Source organism: Triturus cristatus, chromosome 7 (assembly GCF_964204655.1).
Source record: "Triturus cristatus chromosome 7, aTriCri1.1, whole genome shotgun sequence".
NCBI lineage: Eukaryota > Metazoa > Chordata > Amphibia > Caudata > Salamandridae > Triturus > Triturus cristatus.
The window spans coordinates 1,343,617,516-1,343,640,657 of NC_140590.1; the positions used below are offsets into that span (position 1 = coordinate 1,343,617,516).

At 49.8% G+C, this 23,142-nt stretch overlaps 1 protein-coding gene across 1 annotated transcript in view; it reads left to right on the forward strand.

Moving 5' to 3' along the window:
* TUFM (Tu translation elongation factor, mitochondrial) overlaps positions 1 to 12,752 on the forward strand; it is a 94,867-nt gene extending 82,115 nt beyond the window's left edge. Inside the window, exons 8-11 of the mRNA XM_085618989.1 lie at positions 4,687 to 4,791; positions 8,667 to 8,818; positions 10,892 to 11,011; positions 12,067 to 12,752. Of these exons, the coding sequence (XP_085475115.1) occupies positions 4,687 to 4,791; positions 8,667 to 8,818; positions 10,892 to 11,011; positions 12,067 to 12,237 (548 nt within the window). The 3' untranslated portion in view covers positions 12,238 to 12,752. The remainder of the gene's footprint in view (positions 1 to 4,686; positions 4,792 to 8,666; positions 8,819 to 10,891; positions 11,012 to 12,066) is intronic.
* Positions 12,753 to 23,142: the final 10,390 nt, after the last annotated feature.

A 23,142-nucleotide genomic window follows, 5' to 3' on the forward strand; every position in this document is an offset into this window, starting at 1 on the left:
AGCACCCATCATTGAGGAATACATGAAAAATCTGTCTGCTCTCAACTGCACACCACATATCATAGACTCTACGAAATCCTTGGGTATAGTGCTGGATAGGAACTTGAGCATGCAGGACCACATTAGTGCACCTGGTCCAAGCCCTCCACAGTTCCTCCTGTGGACAGGAACGTCGCCAGGTGCCACCGCCCTGCTCCGGGCGACCCCAGTTTTCTGTCCCAACACCCTACCCCTGAGAGCCTGGTTATCCAGGCCTCTACCTCCCAATCCTCCTTCCCGACCGCCCCGCCGGACCGGGATTCCAAGAGACTGGAACAGTTTGGCAAAAAGCTGTTCTCCTCCCTTAGTTTGGGCCTGCGGTCTTTGAACACCGCCTGTCTCTTGGACCGTTATTCCCACTCTCTGTGGGATGCGGTGAAGGACGTGCTGCCCCTGTGTCCGGAGGAGGTCCGGACACGACTTACCCAGGCTCTGGCCGATGGGAGGGATGCAGCGCGACATGCTATCCGATGTGGGCTTGACACTACGGACTCGCTGGGTAGGGCCATTTCTACCACAGTGGCGCTTAGACGTCACGCCTGGCTGCGGTCCACGTCATTTTCGGGCGATGTCCAGAGCACTCTCCTGGACATGCCCTTTGATGGCACTCGACTTTTTGGCGAGAAAGCGGACAGTCCGCTGAATCGCTTTAAGGACTCCCGGGCTACGGCCAAGTCCTTGGGCCTCTCGGCCCCGCGGTCGCAAGCTTCCGCCTTTTGCCCCTTTCGTGGCCAAGGAAGGGGTGCCTCCTCACATGCGCCTAGCCACCAGCCGCAGAACCAACCTGCGCGTGGTCGCGGTTTCCGCCGAGGCGGTTCTGGAGGACGACTAGGTCAGCCCACATCCAGCCCGGCAGCATCCGCCTCAAAGCCTTCCTAGTCCGAGCTTTCAGGCCCATTCCACGCCAGTGGGCGGCAGAGTTCGCCACCACCTGCTCCACTGGCGGTCCATCACATCGGACAGGTGGGTGCTGCAAATCGTCCGAAGGGGCTACTCCCTCCCCTTCGAGACGACCCCTCCAGCCATGCCACCGCAGCACCACCGTATCTCGGGGGATCATTTGAATCTTCTCCACGAGGAAGTTTCGGCCCTCTTGGCCAAGGGGGCCGTCGAGCGCGTTCCGAGCCCAGAAGTAGGTTGTGGTTGTTATTCCCACTACTTTCTGGTTCCCAAGAAGGGCAAAGGGGGCCTACGCCCTATCTTGGACCTCCGGAACGTCAATGCCTTCCTCCGGAAGGAAAGGTTCAAGATGTTCACTTTGGCTCAGGTTCTAGCTGCCCTAGACCCCGGAGACTGGATGGTAGCGTTGGACTTGCAGGACGCATATTTCCACATCCCCGTCCTGCCGGCCCACCGGCGTTACCTGCGGTTCACGGTGGGCCAAGAGCACTTCCAGTTTACCGTGCTCCCCTTCGGCCTCACCAGTGCCCCTCGGGTGTTCACGAAAGTGATGGCGGTGGTCGCAGCTCATCTGCGCAGATCAGGGGTTCCAGTCTTCCCCCTATCTCGACGACTGGTTGTTGAAGGCGGGCTCGCCCCAGACAGTCGTCTCCCACCTCCAGACTACGGAGGATCTCCTGCATTTGCTGGGATTTTCCATCAACGTGCCGAAGTCACACTTGAGTCCCTCTCAGAAGCTCCTCTTCATCGGAGCGGTTCTCGATTCGGCGCAGGTCCGGGTCCATCCACCGGAACAGCGGGTCCGGGATATACAGGCCCTGATTCCCATCTTTCGGCCTCTATCCTGGGTTTCGGTCAGGCTAGTGTTGCGGCTTCTGGGGCTGATGGCCTCCTGCATCCTACTAGTGCATCACGCCAGGCGGCGCATGCGGGCTCTGCAGTGGGACCTGAAGTTTCAGTGGGCCCAGCATCACGGCAACCTGTCCGACCATGTCTTGATCTCGGAGGGCACTGCACAGCAGTTGCAGTGGTGGCTCACGGACCGCGATTGGGTCAAGGGCAAGAGCCTCTCCCTTCCCCAACCGGAGCATGTCGTAGTGACGGATGCGTCTCTCCTGGGATGGGGTGGCCATATGGGAGAGGCGGAGATCAGAGGCCTCTGGTCTCCGGCGGAGTCTCGTCTCCACATCAACCTGTTGGAGTTGAGAGCGATCCGGCTTGCACTGAAAGCCTTCCTTCCCTCTGTCAGGGGAAGTGTCGTGCAGGTGTTCACGGACAACACCACCGCCATGTGGTATTGCAACAAACAGGGCGGGGTGGGGTCGTGGACCCTTTGTCAGGTGGCTCTGCGCCTCTGGACATGGCTGGAACACCAGGGCGTCACCCTAGTGGTTCAACATCTGGCGGGCTCTCTGAACGCCAGAGCAGACGAACTCAGCCGCCGGTGCATGATGGATCACGAATGGCGTCTGAACTCGGACGTGGCGCAAGGTCTCTTTCAGCAGTGGGGAGAGCCTTGGTTAGATCTATTCGCCACCGAAGAGAACGCGCAATGTCAGCAGTTCTGCGCTTTTCGTCACGAGTGGAGTTGCGGTCTGTTGTACGCCTTTCCGCCTATACCACTTCTGCCCAGAGTGCTGAAGAAGATCAGGCACGACCGGGCCCAAGTCATCTTGGTGGCTCCGGATTGGGCACGAAGGTACTGGTATCCCGAGCTACTCAGTATGTTGACCGATCCTCCGATACGTCTGCCCCTTCGGGAGGATCTTCTGTCGCAGCAGCAGGGGACGGTCCTCCACCCGAACCTGTCCAGCCTCCACCTCCATGCGTGAAGATTGAGCGGCGGCAGTTGATGCCATTTGACTTGCCTCCTGAAGTCTGTGATATCATTCTGGCAGCCAGGCGTCCCTCCACAAAGACGGTATACGCCTGCCGGTGGAACAAATTTGTGGCATGGTGCCCAGCAAAGGCTGTGGATCCCCTTTCCTCCCCTCTTTCTGAGGTTCTCCTCTTTCTTCTTTCTTTGGCCCGGCAGGGCTCTGCCCTGGGCACCCTGAAAGGTTATCTTGCTGCCATCTCTGCCTTCTTGCGGCTTCCTGATCAGCCTTCTCTTTTCAAGTCCCCTGTAGTTACACGCTTTCTAAAAGGCATTACTCACGCGTTCCTTCCTGTCCCTTTTGTAATGCCTCAGTGGGACTTGAATCTTGTTCTCACATTTCTAATGTGTGCTCCCTTTGAGCCGCTTCATAATTGTCCTCTTCGTCTGCTGACGCTTAAGACTGCTTTTCTAGTAGCCATCACCTCGGCTAGACGGGTGAGTGAGCTCCAGGCTTTATCTTCTAAGCCTCCTTTTCTCTCTGTTCATCCGGACAAGGTTGTCCTTCGGCCTCGTCCCTCCTTTCTTCCGAAAGTGGTGACTCCATTTCATCTTGGGCAGTCTGTCACCTTGCCCACCTTCTTTCCGCCTCCGCATCCTTCCAAAGAGGAAGAGAGGCTCCACCGTCTGGACCCAAAACGTGCGCTCTCCTTTTATTTGGACCGCACAAAGCAGTTCCGGGTGGACGACCAACTTTTCGTTGGATACGTGGGTGCTAAGAAGGGGAAAGCTGTGCACAAACGGACCATCTCTCGGTGGGTCGTTTTGTGCATCAAAATTTGTTACTCCTTGGCAAAAAAGGACCCTCCTGTTGGGCTGCGCGCCCATTCTACTCGGGCCACAGCGGCTACTACTGCTTTGGGACGGGGTGTCCCTTTGCAGGACATCTGTCAGGCGGCAACGTGGGCTTCGCTACACACGTTTGCCAGGCATTATTGCCTTGACAGCCAAGTCCGGAGGGATGGCTTCTTTGGCCGTTCTGTCCTCCAGGACTTTCTGGTGTGATCTTGGTTCGCAGACCCACCACCGGGGATGGTATTGGTTGGGTATCTATTCTAAGGTGAGGAATCTAACTAACGTGTTTCTTTCAGATGAACAAGTTACTTACCTTCGGTAACAATGTATCTGTAAGAAACATTAGTTAGTTAGATTCCTCACCGACCCACCCATCCTCCCCGTTCTGCGAACTGACATCTAGGGTTAAGGTTATCCTTTTCAGGCCCCTAGATTTTATTTTTGGCACCAGTGTCGGTCTTTGCATGGCTCTGCGTTCCTGGTGCGGAAAGCTATGTACAAGAACTGACGTCAGCGCACGAGGGCGGCGTCTAAGTACTCCGACGACGTCATTCCGGCGCACGACGCCGACGACGGACGCAGAGCCGCAGACGACGCCTAGCGACGCGCAAGGGGTATTGCTGACGAAAATTCTTCCGGATCCAGTCTGACGCCTGGGGATATTCTAAGGTGAGGAATCTAACTAACTAATGTTTCTTACAGATACATCGTTACCGAAGGTAAGTAACTTGTTCTTTTTGACCAAGATACAGTTAGAGGTTGCTCTTCAATTGAAACATTGCGTGAATATTTCTTTATAATAATCTGTTTATTTTGATGCACCACCATCTTTTCCCACATCCGAGCGCAATTTATACATACTTACTGAAATCTAATATCGGTACATCAAGGTGAGGCGTGAGAGTTATTAGTGCGGTAGCATATGTTTAGTTTGAATGGGGAGGAATGTGGACATCAACTGAAGGATGAAGTGAGGGTTGGAATCTGTTCACTTTTTTGCTTAATGAATCCTCCATGTTGGTAAATGTTGCCCATTTTATATTGCTTCTGTAATTTAGTCCTCTTGTGTCTGGCAGGTCGTGGAACAGTGGTGACTGGAACAATGGAGAGAGGAACAGTGAAGAAAGGAGATGAATGTGAATTTATTGGACATAATAAACACATTCGCTCTGTTGTTACAGGTCAGATTCCTACTATGTACCTCTAAATGGTTTCATTTGAAACACTGACTTCTTATTGTGCTCCCTCTTGGATAAGTTGTCCGATGCCTAGCATGTCTACCAACTGTTAATAGCCACTAGACAGATTACCATGCTGTGCAGACCATGGTCTTTGGTTTCTTCACTGCTGAGGTTTTGTCTTGGCTGCATACATGCAGCAGAGCATAGTCTCATTCTGTTGATAGACTTCCCATTAGTATTGGAAGCTTCCTTCTTGGCTCAATAAATACCTCTGATTGGTTCAGAGCAATGGTGTAGGTTTGTGCTTAATGAAGATATACCTTCATCTTGTTGATGTTCGAGGTTTTTGCTGTTAGAACTGTTTACAGGCAAGTCGCTCCCCACGCCGCACAGCTCCACCAGATTGTGCCGGTGCTCCCCCCTCGCTGCTGCCGCGAGTTCGTCCCAGCCCTCTGCTTTGATTTTTTCCCTTCCACCTGTCTGCTGCTTTTTTGCCACTTTTTCATTTTTCACTCCTATTGCTCTATTTGTCTTTCCTGCTCCTTTTTACCTATTGCTCCTTTCTCTCTTGATCGGGGTATCTGCATCCTCCCCTTCCCGCCGCTGCGTCCCTTGCGACCCTGCCCCCCCTCGCTCGCCCATTTGCTCCCAGCTCCCGCCTCCCAGCTGATCCTCCCTCCCACCTCCCCTTCTTAATGGCGATCGTGCTGCTGGTGCGCCGAAGGCAGCGCCAGACCCCCTGGCCCCCACGAGCGCCACGACAACCGACGCCGCTACGACTGCAACCTCCTCTACGCACTCGGCGCCGGCCGTTCATCTACCTGATTTCAGGCCACCCGAAGCGCACCCACGGACCTTTGACCTGCCGAAACTGCAGCTTCACCAGCCAGCGTACACCAGCACGACCTGCCCCTCCCACCAGGGCAGGTCACAACAATCTCAGATGCATACTCCTCAACACCTGCTCCATTCACAAGCACGCCGTCGAACTCTGGGACCGGCTCCACTCACCCTCCCCGGACGTCGCTTTCCTGACAGAGACCTGGATGAACCCCTCATCAGCACCCGATGTTGCCATAGCCATCCCGGATGGCTGCAAGATCACCCGCAATGACCACACCAACAGACTGGGAGGAGGAATCGCCATCATCCACAGAAATACACTCAGAATCTAGACCAACACCGAAGACACCCTCGGCACTGCTGAACACCTGCACTTCCAGATCCACATCGATCCCAACACCACCCTCAGAGGAACCCTCGTCTACAGACCCCCCGGACCCCGGCCACAGTTCAGCGACCATCACAGACGTCGTCAGCTCGCTCGCCTTGACCTCCACAGACTACATCCTCCTCGGAGACCTGAATTTCCGCCTCGAACGCCAACGACAGCAACTCCACCACCCTGCTGGACAACTTCGGACTCAAACAGCTCGTCACAAACCCACCCACTCCGCCGGACACACGCTCGACCCCATCTTTTCTGCCAGCAACCATGTCCCCTTCAGCCACACCACCGAACTCCACTGGACCGACCACCGCTGCATCCACTTCTCCTTTGAAAAAAACACCGCACACAACCACCCGCAACGAATCCCCCACCGCAGCTGGAACAAGGTCACAGAAGACCAGCTAATCACTATCCTTGCCCGAGACTCACCTACCGACCACACCGACACTGACACAGCCGCCCGCAACCTCAGGCAATGGCTCGACGACTGCGCCAACACACTCGCCCCGATCAAGAAACCCACAAACAGACGCACCGACAGTAGGGCCATCTGGTTCACCACCGACCTCCAGACATCCAAGCAGACCTGCCGAAGACTCGAGAAGAAGTGGCGCCACGAACAGACACCAGACAACCGCGCAGCCCTCGAGCGCCAGCTGCAGGCACCACCAACTCATCCGAACAGCCAAAAGGACCTCCTTCAAGGAATGCATCGACAACAGCAAAGAGCTCTTCAACATCGTGAAGGAACTCGCCACCTCCAGCTCTAACGTCATCCCACCATCACAAGACCTCTGCGACTCTATAGCCACCTTCTTCCACCGCAAGATCGTAGACATCCACGACCGCTTCAACACTAGGACCCCCCCCCCCCCCCCCGACAGCCGCCGCACTTCAGACTCACTGCCCTCCATTCACACCAGCCTCTTGCTTTCCTCGAACCACGTCACGACGAAGACACCATCAAAACCATGAATACCATCCACTCCGGCTCACCATCCGACCCTGCCCTCACCACATCTTCAACAAAGTGAGCTCCATCATCGCACTTCAACTCCGAAAGATCTTCAACAGCTCCTTCGAGGCCGCCACCCTCCAGGAGAGCTGGAAACATGCAGAGATCAACGCCCTACTCAAGAAACCCAAGGCAGACCCAAAGGACCTCAAGAACGTCCGGCTCATCTCCTTGCTCACGTTCCTGGCGAAAGTCATCGAGAAGATCGACAACAGACAACGGATCCGCTTTCTCGAAGAGAACAACACCCTGAACTCGAAACCGCCCTCATCGCTGCCACCGACGTCATCAGGACTCTGCTGGACAGTGGCGAAACCGCGGCCCTCATCCTCCTAGACCTCTCAGACACCTTCTGCCACCACACCCTACGCACACGCCTACACAAGACAGGGATCCGTGACAAAGCCCTGGACTGGATCACCTCCTTCCTCACCGACAGAACCCAGAGAGTCCACATCCCTCCATTCCGATCCGAAGCCACCAAGATCACCTGCGGCGTTCCCCAAGGATCATCCCTCAGCCAGACCCTTTTCAACGTCTACATGACACCGCTCACCAACATAGTCCGATCGCACGACCTCAACATCGTCTCATACGCCGACGACACTCAGCTAATCCTCTCCATCACCAAGGACCCCTCCACCGCCAAAACCAACATCCACGAAGGAATGAAGGCCGTCACCAAATGGATGAAGAACAGTCGCCTGAAACTGAACTCAGACAAGACGGAAGTCCTCATCTTTGGCTCCACCCCCTCCGCCTGGGACGACTCCTGGTGGCCAGCCTCGCTGGGAGCTGCGCCGACACCCACCGACCACGCACGCAACCTGGGATTCATCCTGGATTCCTCACTGTCAATGACTCAAAGTCAACGCCGCCGTCTCCTACTCCTGCTTCAACATCCTCCGCATGCTTCGCAAGATCTACAGATGGATCCCCACCGGAACCAGAAGGACGGTCACCCAGGCCCTCGTCACCAGCAGGCTGGACTACGGCAACGCCCTCTATACGGGAACCACTGCCAAACTCCAAAAAAGACTTCAACGCATACATAACGCCTCTGCACGCCTCGTCCTCGACATCCACAGCCACATCATTGCCCACCTGAGACCTGCACTGGCTCCCCGTCAACAAGAGGATCACCTTCAAGCTCCTGACCCACGCTCACAAAGCACTCCAAGACGCCGGACCAACATACCTGATCAAACGACTCCCCTTCTACAATCCCAACCACCAGCTTTGCTCCGCTGATCTCATCCTCTCCACCGTTCCACGCATCCACCGAACGACCACCGGCGGCAGATCTATTTCCCACCTCGCCGCCAAGACTTGGAACACCCTCCCCATCCACCTGCCACAGACTCAGAACCTGCTGACCTTCAGGAGACTTCTCAAGACCTGGCTGTTCAAACAGTAGCAGCTTTCCCACCCTGTCCGCGCCTTGAGACCCTTGCGGGTGAGTAGTGCGCTCTACAAATGATTGATTGTTTGGGAGCCTCTTCTCTGCTTCTGTCCATCTTGACCTTAGTACTCCTCTACACACTTTTCCTCAGAATTTATAGATGGTGAAGAAATATTTATGGATATTTGGGGAGTCTTTGTGCACCTCCTTTGATTATTACTTTGCAGGTATTGAAATGTTCCATCAGAGCTTGGACCGATCGGAGGCAGGCGATAACCTCGGTGCCCTTGTGCGAGGGCTGAAGAGAGAAGATGTTCGGAGGGGGATGGTGATGTGCAAGCCAGGTTCCATAAAACCCCATCAGAAAGTAGAGGCACAGGTAAGTGTGATTTAAGGAAATAAAGGAGATATAATGTTTCCTGTGGATTTTACAGAGTCCTATATTATCCTCCTCATTCACAGATTGTTTAACGGGAGGAGAATCTTAGGATAGAGACCACATTCTAGAAACTATGTGATTGGAGGTGTTGTCTGAAATAACCTGTCAGGTGCTGGTATAACAATAAATGTCCTGGAATTTGCACACGATTTAGGAATTATCTGACCAGTAGGTAGGCAGGACCAAGTTAGTTCATTGTTTTTTGCTGAGAAATGGCATCAGTTTGTTTTAAACATTTCTAAATGCATCACATCGAAACTGAAGTGTTTTCCATTCAAATGAGTTAAATGCAGAGTCACTGTGAAAAGCAATGCACTTGTCCCTGATAAATATAAGCTAAACTAACTGTAGCACTCATCAGGACACTGTAAATTAAACATATCCTACCATGATACCACACAAATATAATTGAAGGAGTTAATCCGGTACCATTAAACCCAAACCTCTGACATGATGCCCTTCACCACCACTGCCCTGTAACGATCATCCCTTTAGTCCTAATCCTGTACCTTTAACCACTTATCTCTAACCATTAACCCTATATCCCTAACCATTAAACCTATACCATTACACTCTCTCCCCTAAACTCTTAACTTCTAACCCCTATATCTCAAAACTTTAAGAAACCTATATCCTTAACCCTAACTTTGTATACTTGACCCCTGTTCTCTACACCCTTAACCTATATCCCTTTGCCATTAATTCAATACATTTTGGGAACCAACATGTAGTGTTATTTTTTCTTTCCTAGGCCTAAATAGCAAAGCGACCTTTTACGTACATTTGCCCCACCTTGTTCTAGCAATGACCTTTTACCCAGTTGTGTGCTAAATAAATGTTCTTTGAAACTGGCTTCATTTATTATGCATAAGGATCCTTAGCATCATATCTTAATCCCCTGCACCTGACCTACAGAACAGGATTAACATACTTTGTGCAAAAGTCATCGGGCCACAGGGCTACTTTGCATAGTTACAATTATTGATTAAGGTTAATTTACATAATCACAATCATAAACATATCGATCTAGATAGAACCCCCATGGCTACTCCTTTGATATAAAAGAACCGCACCTTCACTAGGTAGCTAGAGGAGACGCTTCTACACTGACACAGAGGTCTCTGCCCACTGAAGTTTCAACATGCAGTAGTCTGACATCCCTTGTGGGGTGTCCAACTCGTGGCCAAGACAGGGTCCTTCATTCTCTCCCATCAGGTAATGGAGTTGGCTCTTTCCGAGGGGATTTTTGGCTGTACGCCACCATACATGCTCCTGCACACTTGAGTAGGGTCTGCATCGTAGGATTATGCAGAGATTACTGTTTTTATATATGCCTGTATATATTCATTGCTTTAGCACCATAGTAGAAATGTATCAACTATTCACTCTTTTGGTGCTTGTGATCTCTTATGTTTGCTTCTGTCTACTGATTGTTGCAGCACATCTGCTTTATACTAGATGGGGCTGGTTCAATAAATTCTTATTGAAAAACGTACCCAACGTTTATCCTGTGTATCTCTCTGATACTAAGTGAGCATGATTGACTGAGCGAAAAGTACTGTACTGTTTCCACGATCCCTGAAGGGTCAAGTGAACTATTCGCTCCTTGATGAGGTTAGGGGGCTTATGGTGGCACTGTGAGCTAGCTGGTCTATAGGCTGACATATTCTGCGGGGGTGCCTGGAACCAGTCTTGTCACCAAGCTCCTGTATATTTTTAGGAACTACACAACAGTATGAAAATGTTATATTTTTTTGTTTTTGTTTAAAAAAAATAATAATAATTCATCTTTAGAACTAATGAGAAGTTTTATTTTGGGAAGATTTACTTAGTTTTTTAGGGCAGCATTTGGAGGTATAGACCGCCTATTCAATTGTTTATATTATGGAAGCCAAGAAAAGTTATGGGATATGCCATTTTCAGAGATATTCTTACCTAGTAGGGGATAAAATACATAGCCTACTCTGTTTCACTACTCTGTTTTCTACTTCCCCGCCCATCTCTCTCTTGCAGGTTTATATTCTCAGTAAGGAGGAGGGCGGACGACACAAACCATTTGTCACCAACTTTATGCCTGTGATGTTCTCGCTGACATGGGACATGGCCTGTAGGGTTGTATTGCCCTCAAACAAGGTAAACCTTCCCCATTAGACGATGATGGGTGTCTTTTAAATGGTGACCTTCCTTAGCATATTGATTTTAAGATCAGCTTCATTTGAGACTGTTAACCCAGAGGGAGCCATATTTGTTAGGGGGTTTTCTCTTATGCTCCTTGTCACATTTGTGCCATTTGTGAATAGCAGGTTTTATTGTGACAGTGTTTTAATGGCAGCACCAAGTGATCTCAGGGATTCTCACACTATGCCCTGTCTGTGCAGGGTCAGCCAGGGAATCTGTCCAAAGATACAGGAAGCTGTTTTGGCATGCTTGGCAGGATGAGTAGCTTTTTAAATAGTAGTAGTGTTTAAATTAACTTAGAGACGGGCACTTCGTTTTTATTAACTGTATGCGGTTTTTGAAGCTTTCTTGCTCTCATTCAGCAGCCAGCAAATAAATGGACTGAAGCTCAGTGATGTAGTAGTGTGCCCATTATTTCAGTGTGGTCTAGCAAAGAAGCCAGGATAACATGTCAAGCTTGAACTTCGCATTTTAAATAGTATGCAAAGTCTCCTCCATAAAAGTGTATTACAACACTGCTGTCTTGAGTCCCTCTAAGCGGATGAAGGCACAAACATTGTTACATTATGTTCAGTCAGTTATTTAATATTGTTGAAATCATAGCTACTAAATTCCTGAGCTTAGTAATGGAAAATAATCGCCCCACCTGGAGTGATCATGTTTGATCTCTACCCCATTGCACCCCCGTCTGCATCAAACTCCTACACAACTATACTGACCAGACTATAGTTTCCCTTTACTGTCTGTTCTCTCGTTCTTTACCTTAATGTGTATTTTCCACAACTTGGCTTGCTTGTGTTTCCCGTGTAGTTTTGTCATCCTGTTTACTATTGCATGCTTTCCCTTTTGCCACCTGCCTTGCTGTCTCTTTTTTGTGATTTACCTTAATCAGCAGATGTGCTTGACTCTCCTCCTGTTTTTCTTCTTGCACACCTTCCCTTCCCTCTTAACCCAAGTTTTTCTTTACTGGCTTTTTTCCTGAGCTTTGCTTTGTTGTCTCTCTCGTATAGGAGCTGGTAATGCCAGGGGAAGACACATCTCTGATCCTTACCCTGCGACAACCTATGGTGCTGGAGAAGGGCCAGCGATTCACCCTGCGGGATGGCAACCGAACCATTGGGACAGGCCTGGTCACTAATGTCCTGGAGACCAAGCCAGAGGATGTTGCAAGCTGGACCTGAATGCCTGCTTCTTAAACACTTAAGTTGAAGGAAGGGTGATTGAGGAGAGGTGGCAGGGATAAGAGAGCAAAGATACCTTGCATGTTCTGAAGGAAGCCCTCTCCACAGCTGTTTCAGTTGCTAAAAACATGGACTAAGCATTGGTCCTTCTGGTCTCTTTTCTCATGTATCCTCCTTTTCAGAAAGTTGTTTCCACTCATTACCCCGCAACTGCAGAGTGCCAGTTTTTCTCTGTATGAATCCCTTGTTCAATCCTCTGCTAACTGCTGCTCCCAAGAAGCGTTGACTTTGTTAAACTTCGCAGAGATTGGATTTGACATGTTCGATGGTGGTTGTTTGTATTGAAATAACCAGTGTTTGCTAAAGTCTTCATACTTAATTTGGCTCGCCCTTGAGATTAAACATCCACCTTCAGGAGACATCTCTAATAAAGTATGTGTCAGTCAGAAAGCTCAATACGATTGTGCCCTAACCTATTTTGTACATAATATAATAAATAAAAAAAATCATGACAAGGCTATTGTTTTAGTATGTTGGCCTAGACTGTCTTTACTGGTAATAGTATGCCTAAAATGGCTTTGTAAATAAGTATTTTCATGTTTATTTGTCTCTTTATTTGCTTAGCAAGAAAACTATCTCGGTTATACACTGCTACATACAAAATCGATAATATAAACACAAAAAAAATTAACAATCATTAAAAGCTATTTTTCTAGGACTGTTCTATTACCATGAAGTGCAATGCATACTTAATAATCCTAATGTATACAAAGACTTTATTTCAGATAAATATCAACCAGTAAAACATATGATGAATACTTTCTTAAAACATAATATTGTTATGGAATCATTTCAGAGATAAGATCCCATATATGTCATTTTAAAATTCCACAGGCAAATACCATGCATTGTACAATCAAAAGTACAGAGATGCAACATCCTTGGGTAGTGTGAGGAAATGGGATGTATGGTGTGGTTGCGTGACCTCACCATGTAATACACTTACCAACCGTTTTAGGACCCTTAGGTTTAGTTTGTCAAACCTTCCCGTCGCCCCCGAGTAGCTGTGGCTCTAAGCATCAAGTCTTACACAAAGGAACAAATGTAAAGTAATTAAACCGCACCAAAACAATTGAAGAGGTAATCAACAATACACTAAAGAAATCTGATTCCAATAGATAAAAATAGAGTGTATTTTAAGACTCCACATCTAAAAAGATCCACTGGGTTCTGGAATTAAAGAATTTACAAGGTATAGTATATAGTTGTTTCACTCAACCGCAAGCACGCATTGGCAAATTTAACGAATTTGACATTTAAAAAATGTTCACTAAAAAGTTTGAACTAGTTGGAATGCGATTACTTTAAGTCACTTTAGACGAGCAAATCCAGTATGGAGCAGTCTTCAGTCAGTTCCCGGCATTTTTATCCTTTGCAGGGCTTATTCCTATTGAAGTAGTCCTGATGCAAGGGATGAAGGATGCTTCAGATGCTCAAACGATGCTGTGGATGTGATGCGGTTGACGAGGGCCATTCTGCAGCTATTCCTCGGTCCACGAAGGGGGTGAGGCAGTCCTGGTCAGAGTCGACGTTCTTTGAAGATCTCAGTGCTGGCAGAAGTCCATTTGCCACTGGACTACCGGATGCCCAGTAGTGCCGTCACAGGCCAATCCTTTCTGAGTCTGTAACGCATCATATGGGGGTCCCAGCTGCACTCTGACGGCACACCTGGAATCTGCAAACTTGGGTACAACTTGTGTGTGTTAGGTCCTGGTCATGATTTCTTCTCGAGCTGGACACAGCAGGCACAGTCCCTTGTCTTTAATAGCCACCAGGTTTAGTAGGCACAGTCCAAGCCGATGCAGCCTCTCTTTGCTCGTCCCATGGTGCAGCAGGGAATCCTTCTTCAGTCCTTATTATCCATTAAAGATCTGAAGGCCCTCCTTATACTCCGAAAATGGATGCAAAAGAAACAATTGATGGACGGAATGCTGGACAATGCAAGCATTCATCCCCCCGTCACAAGGATCTGGGTTAAATCCATCATTCTTTTGCTCACCACACCACCCCAGTTTAGGCCCAGCCATATGCAAATCAGTCTTGACCCTGATCCTTATGAGAAAAGTCCAGCCCGAACTGCCAAGCCAGGTCCTCCCTGGACTGGAAACAAGCATCCTGGGACCGGTTTCAGGTCATCACCCTCCATCAGCCAGGCTAGCTCGAATCCAGTGGTGTAGTGAGCACGGGACCCACGTCTGGGTATACCCTTCCCACTTAGGGCGACAGATGCAAAAGAAACAATTGATGGACGGAATGTTGGACAATGCAAGCATTCACCCCCAGTCACAAGGATCTGGGTTAAATCCATCATTCTTTTGCTTGCCTCACCACCCCGGTTGATACCCATTGTGCTACCAGATTTCCTCCCACCTGATGGCCACTACCTGCGAAGTGTGGCATCTGGGCATCACAGAATGCACCGTTCTGCCCACACCCAACATGGCAAGACCACTCTCCCGGTGTGTAGAACTCCCTAGTTCGACCCAGAGGTGTGGCCACCAAGGGAGCTGCATATCCTTTGAAAAACATTTGGCAACTGGTTTCCTGTCTCCTGTCCCAAGTGCCAGCCTGTCTGCCTGAACAATGGAGCAACGCCTCTCCCAAGTGTTACCCATTTGCCCTTCAAACGTGGCATTGCCATTTAGGCCAACACCCATGTGGCTTCTGGCAGGAGGAAGGTGGCACCTCCTTCCAGAGCAGGTCCCTATCTGAAAGAAACAGTTGGTTATAGATTCCTTACCTTAGAATTACTCCTAGGTGTCAGACTGGATCTGGAGAATTTTTCGTAGGCAGTACCCCTGCGCGTCAAAAGGTGGCGTCGGTCGGCTCCGCGTTCGCCGATGGCATCGTGGTCGCCGGGATGACATCGCAGTAGCTACTTAGATGCCGCCGTTGCGCGCTGACGTCATTCTTTCTTGTTCCGCGCTAGCCAGTGCAGATCCGGAGAGAGCAGCACCTCCAGTCACTTTTTGACTGACTTTTTGGCGACTTTTGTTGACATCGTTTTTGAGTCTTCGACTCCTGGTTCACGACATCAGGGATGCCCGGTTTCAAGACTTGCAGCTCCTGAAGATGACAAATGTTGGTGATGGATCCACACCGCGTGTGCCTGTTTTGCCTGTAGCGCGACCACGATCCTAAGTTGTGCTCGGATTGCCGGACCATGAATCCGAAGTCTTTGTGGGAGCGGTCCAGAAAGCTTCTGAAGGCCCAGCAGTCGGTTCCGTGCCGTTCGAGGTCCCGGTTGCGTGGGAGGTCGAGGGACCGGTTGCGGAGCCACCACCGCCAGTCTTTTTCCAAGTCTTTGCACTCCTCAGGTAAGTCGAAGCACAAGAAGAAGTCGAAGAAGCGTTGTTGCTCTTCGATTTCTCCCCGTCGGTCGGCTGACGCGACGAAGGATGTGGGTGGTACCCGAAGGGTCATCTCAGAGTTTCCCTCCATTCCAAGGACCCGTAGCGACCCCTGCCCAGCTTCGCCGATTTTATGAAGCGATGCATGCCATCTTCGGGCAGCCCAACTCCGCCGGCGCGCGTTCGAGCCCCGCGGACTCAGCTTGGAGCCCTGGGCCTTCGACGCCGGCGGCTCCGACCCCGGCACCGCAGGGTCCCTTGGATCCAGGCCTTGATCCAGATCGGTGCCTGTCAACCTGATTACACCTCCACCACATCCGCAGCCGATGCCGGTTGTGTCCCCGGCCGGCATCGATCCCGGGCTCCACCTCGAGGTAGACACGGAGCCGTACCGGCTTCAACCGATGCCGGATCTGGTGCCGATGGATACCTTTGTGCCATTTTTCTACCCTGGCTCTTTTAGACCAGATTGGCAGCCAGAGGAGTGTGATGAGGACTGGGAGGGGTCTGGAGACCCTTCAACTGACCAGTTGGGTTACGAACCAGACTGGAGAGAGGAACTGGGGGAAGCCAGTGGTCTGAATACCTCACCAGACTTTGGCATGTTGTCTTCTCCTACCGTGACAACGGAGGAGGGAGCGTCTTAGGCCGTGGTGTTGCATAGGGCGGCCGAGGCTCTCAACCTCGAACTACCTACGGTGGCAGTCAGGACTAACCTCCTGACTGAGGTGCTTCAACCGGCAGCGAGCTCTTCGGAGCCCCTGCTACCGTTTAATGAATCCCTCTCTGACATATTTTTGGGCACCTGTTCCAGGCCCAACACAGGTGCTCCTGTGGATAGGATGGTTGCCCGACGCCACCGCCCGGCCCCGGGCGACCCCACTTTCCTCTCCCAACACCCCACCCCTGAGAGCTTGGTGGTCCAAGCCTCCACCTCCAGAGGCGCATTCCCTAACGCACCACCTGATAGGGAATCCAAAAAGCAGGACCATCTTGGGCAGATGTTTTCTTCCTCCAGCTTGGGACTGCGGTCGGTAAACACTGCATGTCTGTTAGGCCGTTACACCCACTCCGTGTGGGATACGGTGGCGCAAGTGCTGCCCCAGTGGAGGCCCGGGCCGTACTTTCCCGTGCAGTTGCCGAAGGGAGAGACACAGGAAAGTTTACCATCCGCTGTGGGCTGGATACCGCAGACTCACTAGGCAGGATGATTTCCACATCGGTAGCCCTTCGACGCTACGCCTGGCTGAGCACGACTTGTTTTCAGGAGATGTCCAATTCACTCTTATGGACATGCCCTTTGATGGCCGTCGCCTATTCGGCGACTAGGCAAACAGCATGCTGGAGCGCTTTAAGGACTCTGTTTCAGGCCAGGTCCTTGGGCCTCTCCGCCACCAGTCCTGCGTAGTCTGCTTTTTGCCCCTTTCGTGGCTACAGAAGGGGTGCCCTACCTAGTCCCGCCCAGAGCCACAGACCAACACAAGCTGTTCAGCCCCTACGTGGCTGGGGACGTGGGAACCACTGCCGTGGTTCTGGGGGCCAGCGGGCGGGCCAGTCCACCACAGCCCCCTCTGCAGCAACCTCCAAACCCTCCTAGTCCAACCTTTCAGGGCCACCAATCGCTAATGGGCGGCAGGATTTGCCATCACCTTCCCCACTGGCGCACCATCACGTCAGACAGGTGGGTTTTGCAAATAGTCGAAAGGGGCTACTCCCTCCCCTTCGAGACTACCCCTCCATCCATGCCACCTCAGTACCATCACATGTCGAAGGATCATCTGGCCCTTCTCCAACAGGAAATATTGACACTCTTGGCCAGGTAAGGAATGCCTCTATTCTTTATTAGCAGTAAAAGGTGTATTCAAATCCGCTCTTATATGCACTATTGACAGAATAAGTTGTACCCTCTGGAATTAGTTCAGGAATAGTCCTATATGGCCAAGGAAAATTACTGCAGAATTTCTCTTGCATATTTAATCCATTTTACGCCACTCCCTCTCATACTCCGTACCTCTTGGTGTTTCTCTGAAAGGTTACAGGTTCAAAATATTCCAGATCTGCACCCATTATAGATGTTTCAGCTATACCAGTGAATTTACTTTTTGATGAAAATGTTTGTAATCGACCACAACTGTAAGTGTGCTTCAGTAGGTTTTCAAGAAACTTGATTTCTCATGTACACAACGTAAACCCACTTTTAAATGTTTTATTGCAAAACTTAATTAAAGCCCTGACTGCTTGAATAATAAAGGCATGCTTTTAACAGCCACATTGTCAGCATTTATTCCTAAATAATCAGTCAGTCAAAAAGGCTTTATTTCGATATAAATATATCTTAAAAAGCAAACATACAATAATGAACAATAAAATAGTAAAAAGGAACCAGTACATAAAGAGAGAGACAAACATTTCATGCTGCTACTGGTACCAATAAATTAGCTAAAAACCATTGTGTAATTTATTAAAAAAGCAAATTAAACAAGATACGAAAGCCTAGTTGATCTGATACGCCATGCCCACCCTAGGAATTTGGCTAAGCCACATGCAAAGAGGGGCCGTGGGTCATTTGTCAGTATTCGTAGGGCCTCCAAATAGTGTCTAGTTCCAAGTACTCTGCATAGTGGCTTTAACCATCTGCTCCGAGGTGCTGCATAGGCCGGGCATTCGAACAGAAAATGGGGAACAGACTCGGACCTCTTTGCACAAAATGGGCAAGAAGAAATTGTCTGGGTCGATGCCTTCCACCTGGAAGTCAATTCTCCAACAGGAAGTAAGCCTATTCTAAATTGGAAATAAAGAGCCCTATCCTTGCGGTTTAAGATGACATCCAGGTATGGTTCACAAAAGTGCACTTCCTTAGTCAAAAGAAAGTACATAGTAGACCTGCACAAGTTGGCGTTGCTACTCTTGGTTTCGGCTACCCAGCTCCAATATATCTTTTTTAGCTCAGACTTAGGAGGTGCAGATCTATTATTCCAAGCCTCGCCGAGACCAAGGCTGACGAGAAGACGCTTGACTTCCCTCAACCAATGAATCTTGGACCAGCCTGGTGACCCCAACACATCGGTTAGGCCGTCCGCATAGCTGGACAATTCTGGTGTTCTCCAAATTCTTGCCCATAGGAGAAGAGGGCGGAGCTTAGCCTGGTCACTAATTGGCCGAGTACCCATATCTAGAAGCAGTGGTAGGGTTGGGGTACTATGGGGTAGACCCATTAGATCTTTGTGAAATTTGCTTTCGGAGCGGGATAGGTGGTCCGCCGTGTAGACCCCCCAAAGTTCAGCCCCATAGAGGGCAGCGCTAACACCCCTTGCCCTGTAGATGTCTAGAACAGGAGCTATAGGTTTAAGGGATGAAGCACGATGTTCCTTAAGGAGGGCACCCACCACCCTCTTATGGGTCAGCAACATCTTTTGGTGGTGGCATTTCCAGCTCATGGTGTCACAGAGAGGAATTCCAAGGTAGTCGAACTCTGAGACCCTCTCAAGGGCAACGGAATCTAGAGTCGGCGGTTTGGCCAGTTTTCTCGGAGGGTTAAGGACCAAATACTTGTGTTAATAACTAACCCTCTAGCATCACAAAAAGACTTGAAGTTAGCTAATAGACTCTGCAGACCTGCCGGGGTTTTAGAGATCAGGAGGGTATCATCTGCAAATAGAAGGGTAGGTATTCTTCTGCCAGCCAGGGTTGGTGCATCTGCAGGATGTTGTAGCAGGTGCTCCACCACTCCATTGACATACAATGAGAATAGAGTGGGGGCAAGGACACAACCCTGGCGCACCCCTCTATTTACAGGTATACGTGCTGTTTTTTGCCCCTGGTTACCCCACCTGATCTGTGCAAAATTATCAGCATGGAGTTTTATCAACATGCTTAGCAAATAGGGTGGAATACCCAGTTCGTCAAGCACACTCCATAATTGGCTACGGGGAACTAAGTCAAAGGCAGTCCGCAAGTCTATAAAAGCGAGGTACAGACTGCCCTTGCCCAATACAACCACTTTCCAGTATAACATCATGAGTCGAAAGGATTGCTCTATAGTCCCCGTGCCTGATCTAAAACCAGCCTGAAAGTCTGAGAGAATGCCCTTTTCCTCTACCCACTGCAATATCCTAGCCAAAACCACTTTACCAGCCACCTTTTGTGAGGTATCTAAGAGGCTTATTGGGCGGTAATTGGCTGGGTCATTCCGACAACCTTTCTTAAAGATTGGGACGACCTCAGCCCCCTTCCATGAGGTCGGGAAAGTTGCGCCTTCAAGACTGGAGTTCAATAAGGCAGAAATAAGTTTTCCCCATTCTTCCGGGTTAATGCGTAGCAAATCTCCTGGTATGCCGTCCGGACCTGCTGCTTTATTGGGCACAAGACTATTAATCGCCCCCACCACTTCCTTAGATGTGAACAGAAGCTCGACCTTAGACTGGGAAGATGCATAAGGGTGTCGTACTATCAAACTTTCCCCCTCATCCGGGACCATTGAGTAAAGTTTGGAGAAGTGGTCAACCCACGCACACTCAGGTACGTTACATGTAATCATTGTGTCCACAGGTTTCTCCCTAGTTCTTAATAGGTCCCAAAAACCCTTCGCATCCTTCCTGAAGCTAGCGGCCTTCAGGTCACACCAGAACTGATCATCCCATTCTGCTTTTGCCTTGGTTAGGGCCCTCCTATAATTTCCCCTTGCAGCACAAACCAGGACGCTATTCTTAGATTTTACTGCCTTTAGTAGTTCCCATTTAGCCGCTCTGCATGCAGATGAGAACCACACAGCAGAGCCCTTCTTACCGCCTCTCTTATTGTCCCCTTTTCCCACGTTGTGGGTAACGAATAGCTCACCCAAAGCCTTCGTAGTTTGTGCAAAAAGTGCTGAAACCTCCTGCGCACTGGAAGATGGGGAATCGATGCGAGGAGTGATATTGGCCATAATAGATTGTACCTCCAGCATTTTACCCTCATTACCAATGATGTTCTTCCATTTCAGGCGCCTGCCACAGTTGGAGGGACACACTTCATGTGTTGATTTCCACACATGTGGGGTTGGGGAACGGGAACTACCCTTCCACAAAGGGGACAAGGACAGAGATAAAGGGTTATGGTCGCTGTCAATGGATGGGCGGACCTCCATGTCCACCAGGAAAGGCCACAACCGAAAATTCAGCATGATGTAGTCAATCCTAGAGGAATGGCCTATTCTATTGAACGTATGTGCCCCCATTAGATCTGATTTAGATCTGCCGTTGGTTGCTCGAAGACCATGCTCCAGACAGAGGACATTAAGGTCAATTGCATTTTGGGTCCATCTCCTAATTGGAGTGATGGACAACGGCGGGATGCCTCTCCTTACATCGTCATCGCTGGTGCCCAGCACATCGTCCGCAGCAAGCGGTTCGAATGTGCAGTTAAAATCCCCAGCTAATAAGACGAGGGAATCTGGACCACAGCTCTTAAGTTCCTCGTCAATGCCGGTTGAGGAGAGAGTGGATGAACCACCCCTAGTGCCTCTAACATATATATTAAATATTTCGAGCACTTCTCCTCCACACGGGCCTCTCAAAGATAGTCTCTGGAGGTCCGGTGAGTTAGTGGCTGTACATTTGATGGAATATCGCAGGGAGGTGTTTACCCAAATTAACAAACCTCCAGAAGGACGCCCCTTACCTCCGTTCGGGCGAACAGCCGGTACAAAGTAGGTGGTATAACCCAGCTTATGCTGTGGTTCCAGGCACCAAGTTTCCTGGAACAAGCAAATCCCAAAAGAATCAATAAAAATGTTCCAATCAGGGATACTTATATTCCGAGCTAGACCAGCTATATTCCAGCTAGCTACCTTCAGAGGCATTCTGGGAACCCCTCCCTGCCCCAACGTTAGGGCCCTTTTAGAAGGGGTATTATCAGTGGCAATGTCCATTTCGACGACAAGTGTTGCCATAGCATGAGGAGTTTGAAGGCCTCCAACAGGCAGGTCCCTACTAAGCTGGGGCGGCACCTGTAAGCATCCCCTAGAAGTGAATAAAGAGGAAAGGGTAGTAATGGAAGAGCTCGCCTGCTGCTCTCCAGGGGGTAAGCTGTCAATTTGTGACTCCCGGAAGCTTCAATATACAACTTCCGTACAGGACAAATTTCCTGTCAACAACCTTGCCAGAAACAACCCTGCGGCTGACTCGGGATATTGTTGAATAGACTAAATTTAGAGATGCAACCGCTAGTTCTGCTGTCCCAACCCTCCCACATATCGATTCCGGCTTGCCTTGCGAGGGGAATATGGGGGTTAAAATAACTAAGGTCACAAGTGCCAATTGAACCCCTGCTATCTATTAGACTATGATCATTCATAGGTCCTCTACATATATAGCTAACGATCCTTGGATCTTCGAAATTCACTATAATACAATCCCCACTTATAGATTTTTTCCTGGTGCCAATCCATCCGACTCTACGCACGTGAATGATCCGGCCCTCCCAAAACTCGGGCAGAGGTCTATTCTTTTTGAGCCAGAATAAAGTCTTGTTAAACAATTCAATATAAGGCTCACTCTTACCTGGGCTAAGCACAGGTACCCCAGTCAACACAACTACATAGGGCAGGCAATCAGGGGGGAGATTTATATTCTATTCCCTCCCACGAATATGGCCCTCATCTGGCTGCAACACTTGGACCTTTGCAGTTTCAGCTGGTTTAGAAGTTGGGATCTCAAGTACACTATGGGCTACTGGAGGGCTGGCTACAGAAGTAGGGTTTTCCTCACCTGTAGAGACCGGGGCGGGGGGGCATGCCTTTTTTTTGCTTAAAATATTAGTAGTGGTCTTGGGGGACTTTAGTTTCTCTGCAGGCTTAGAAAAAGAGTGAGCGGGGTTATTTAAAGTACCTGCCGCCAGCACAGTAGGGTACAAACTCCGATTAGTCGCTTCCAATGCAACCGGTGGATTATCAACTGTGTTGGCTAAACTGTGCTGAACAGTAGACGTTACCTTGCTAACAAGTCCACCCCCTAGATCATCCCTCGTTTTTAGCTGCAATTTTATGAATGATTTTAATGAGAAAAAATTATCTAAAGTTGTCTGCTCCATTTTGTCCACTCGCTCGGTTAGCCCTCTAATTTTATCTAATACTGGAAGGAGTAGAGATTTTATTAGTTCCTCCAATTTTGTGGTTAGGTGGGAATCTGAGGAAAGAGACGCTACACTATCAGCAGTCTGATTTTTGGGAACAGAAGTCACAAGCCCCTCAGTAGTGCCCACTTCTTCCTCCTCCTGCAGTAGGCTAGGGTCCCCCCCTACTACGTTGTTTAGGTCACCCCTCTTGACACCCGCCCGCCTCTGGTATCTACAGTTTTTGGGCAGTCTGCTTTTCCGTATAATGGCAGATCTTCTCCTCTTTGGGGGGTCTGGATGGATTTCCTCCTGCAACACAAAAGCAGCCGGGGAGGGCGGCATTGGGTGGATAATGGAGTCAGCCGGATGCGGAATAGAAATGGCTGACTTGGTTGCTGCTGGG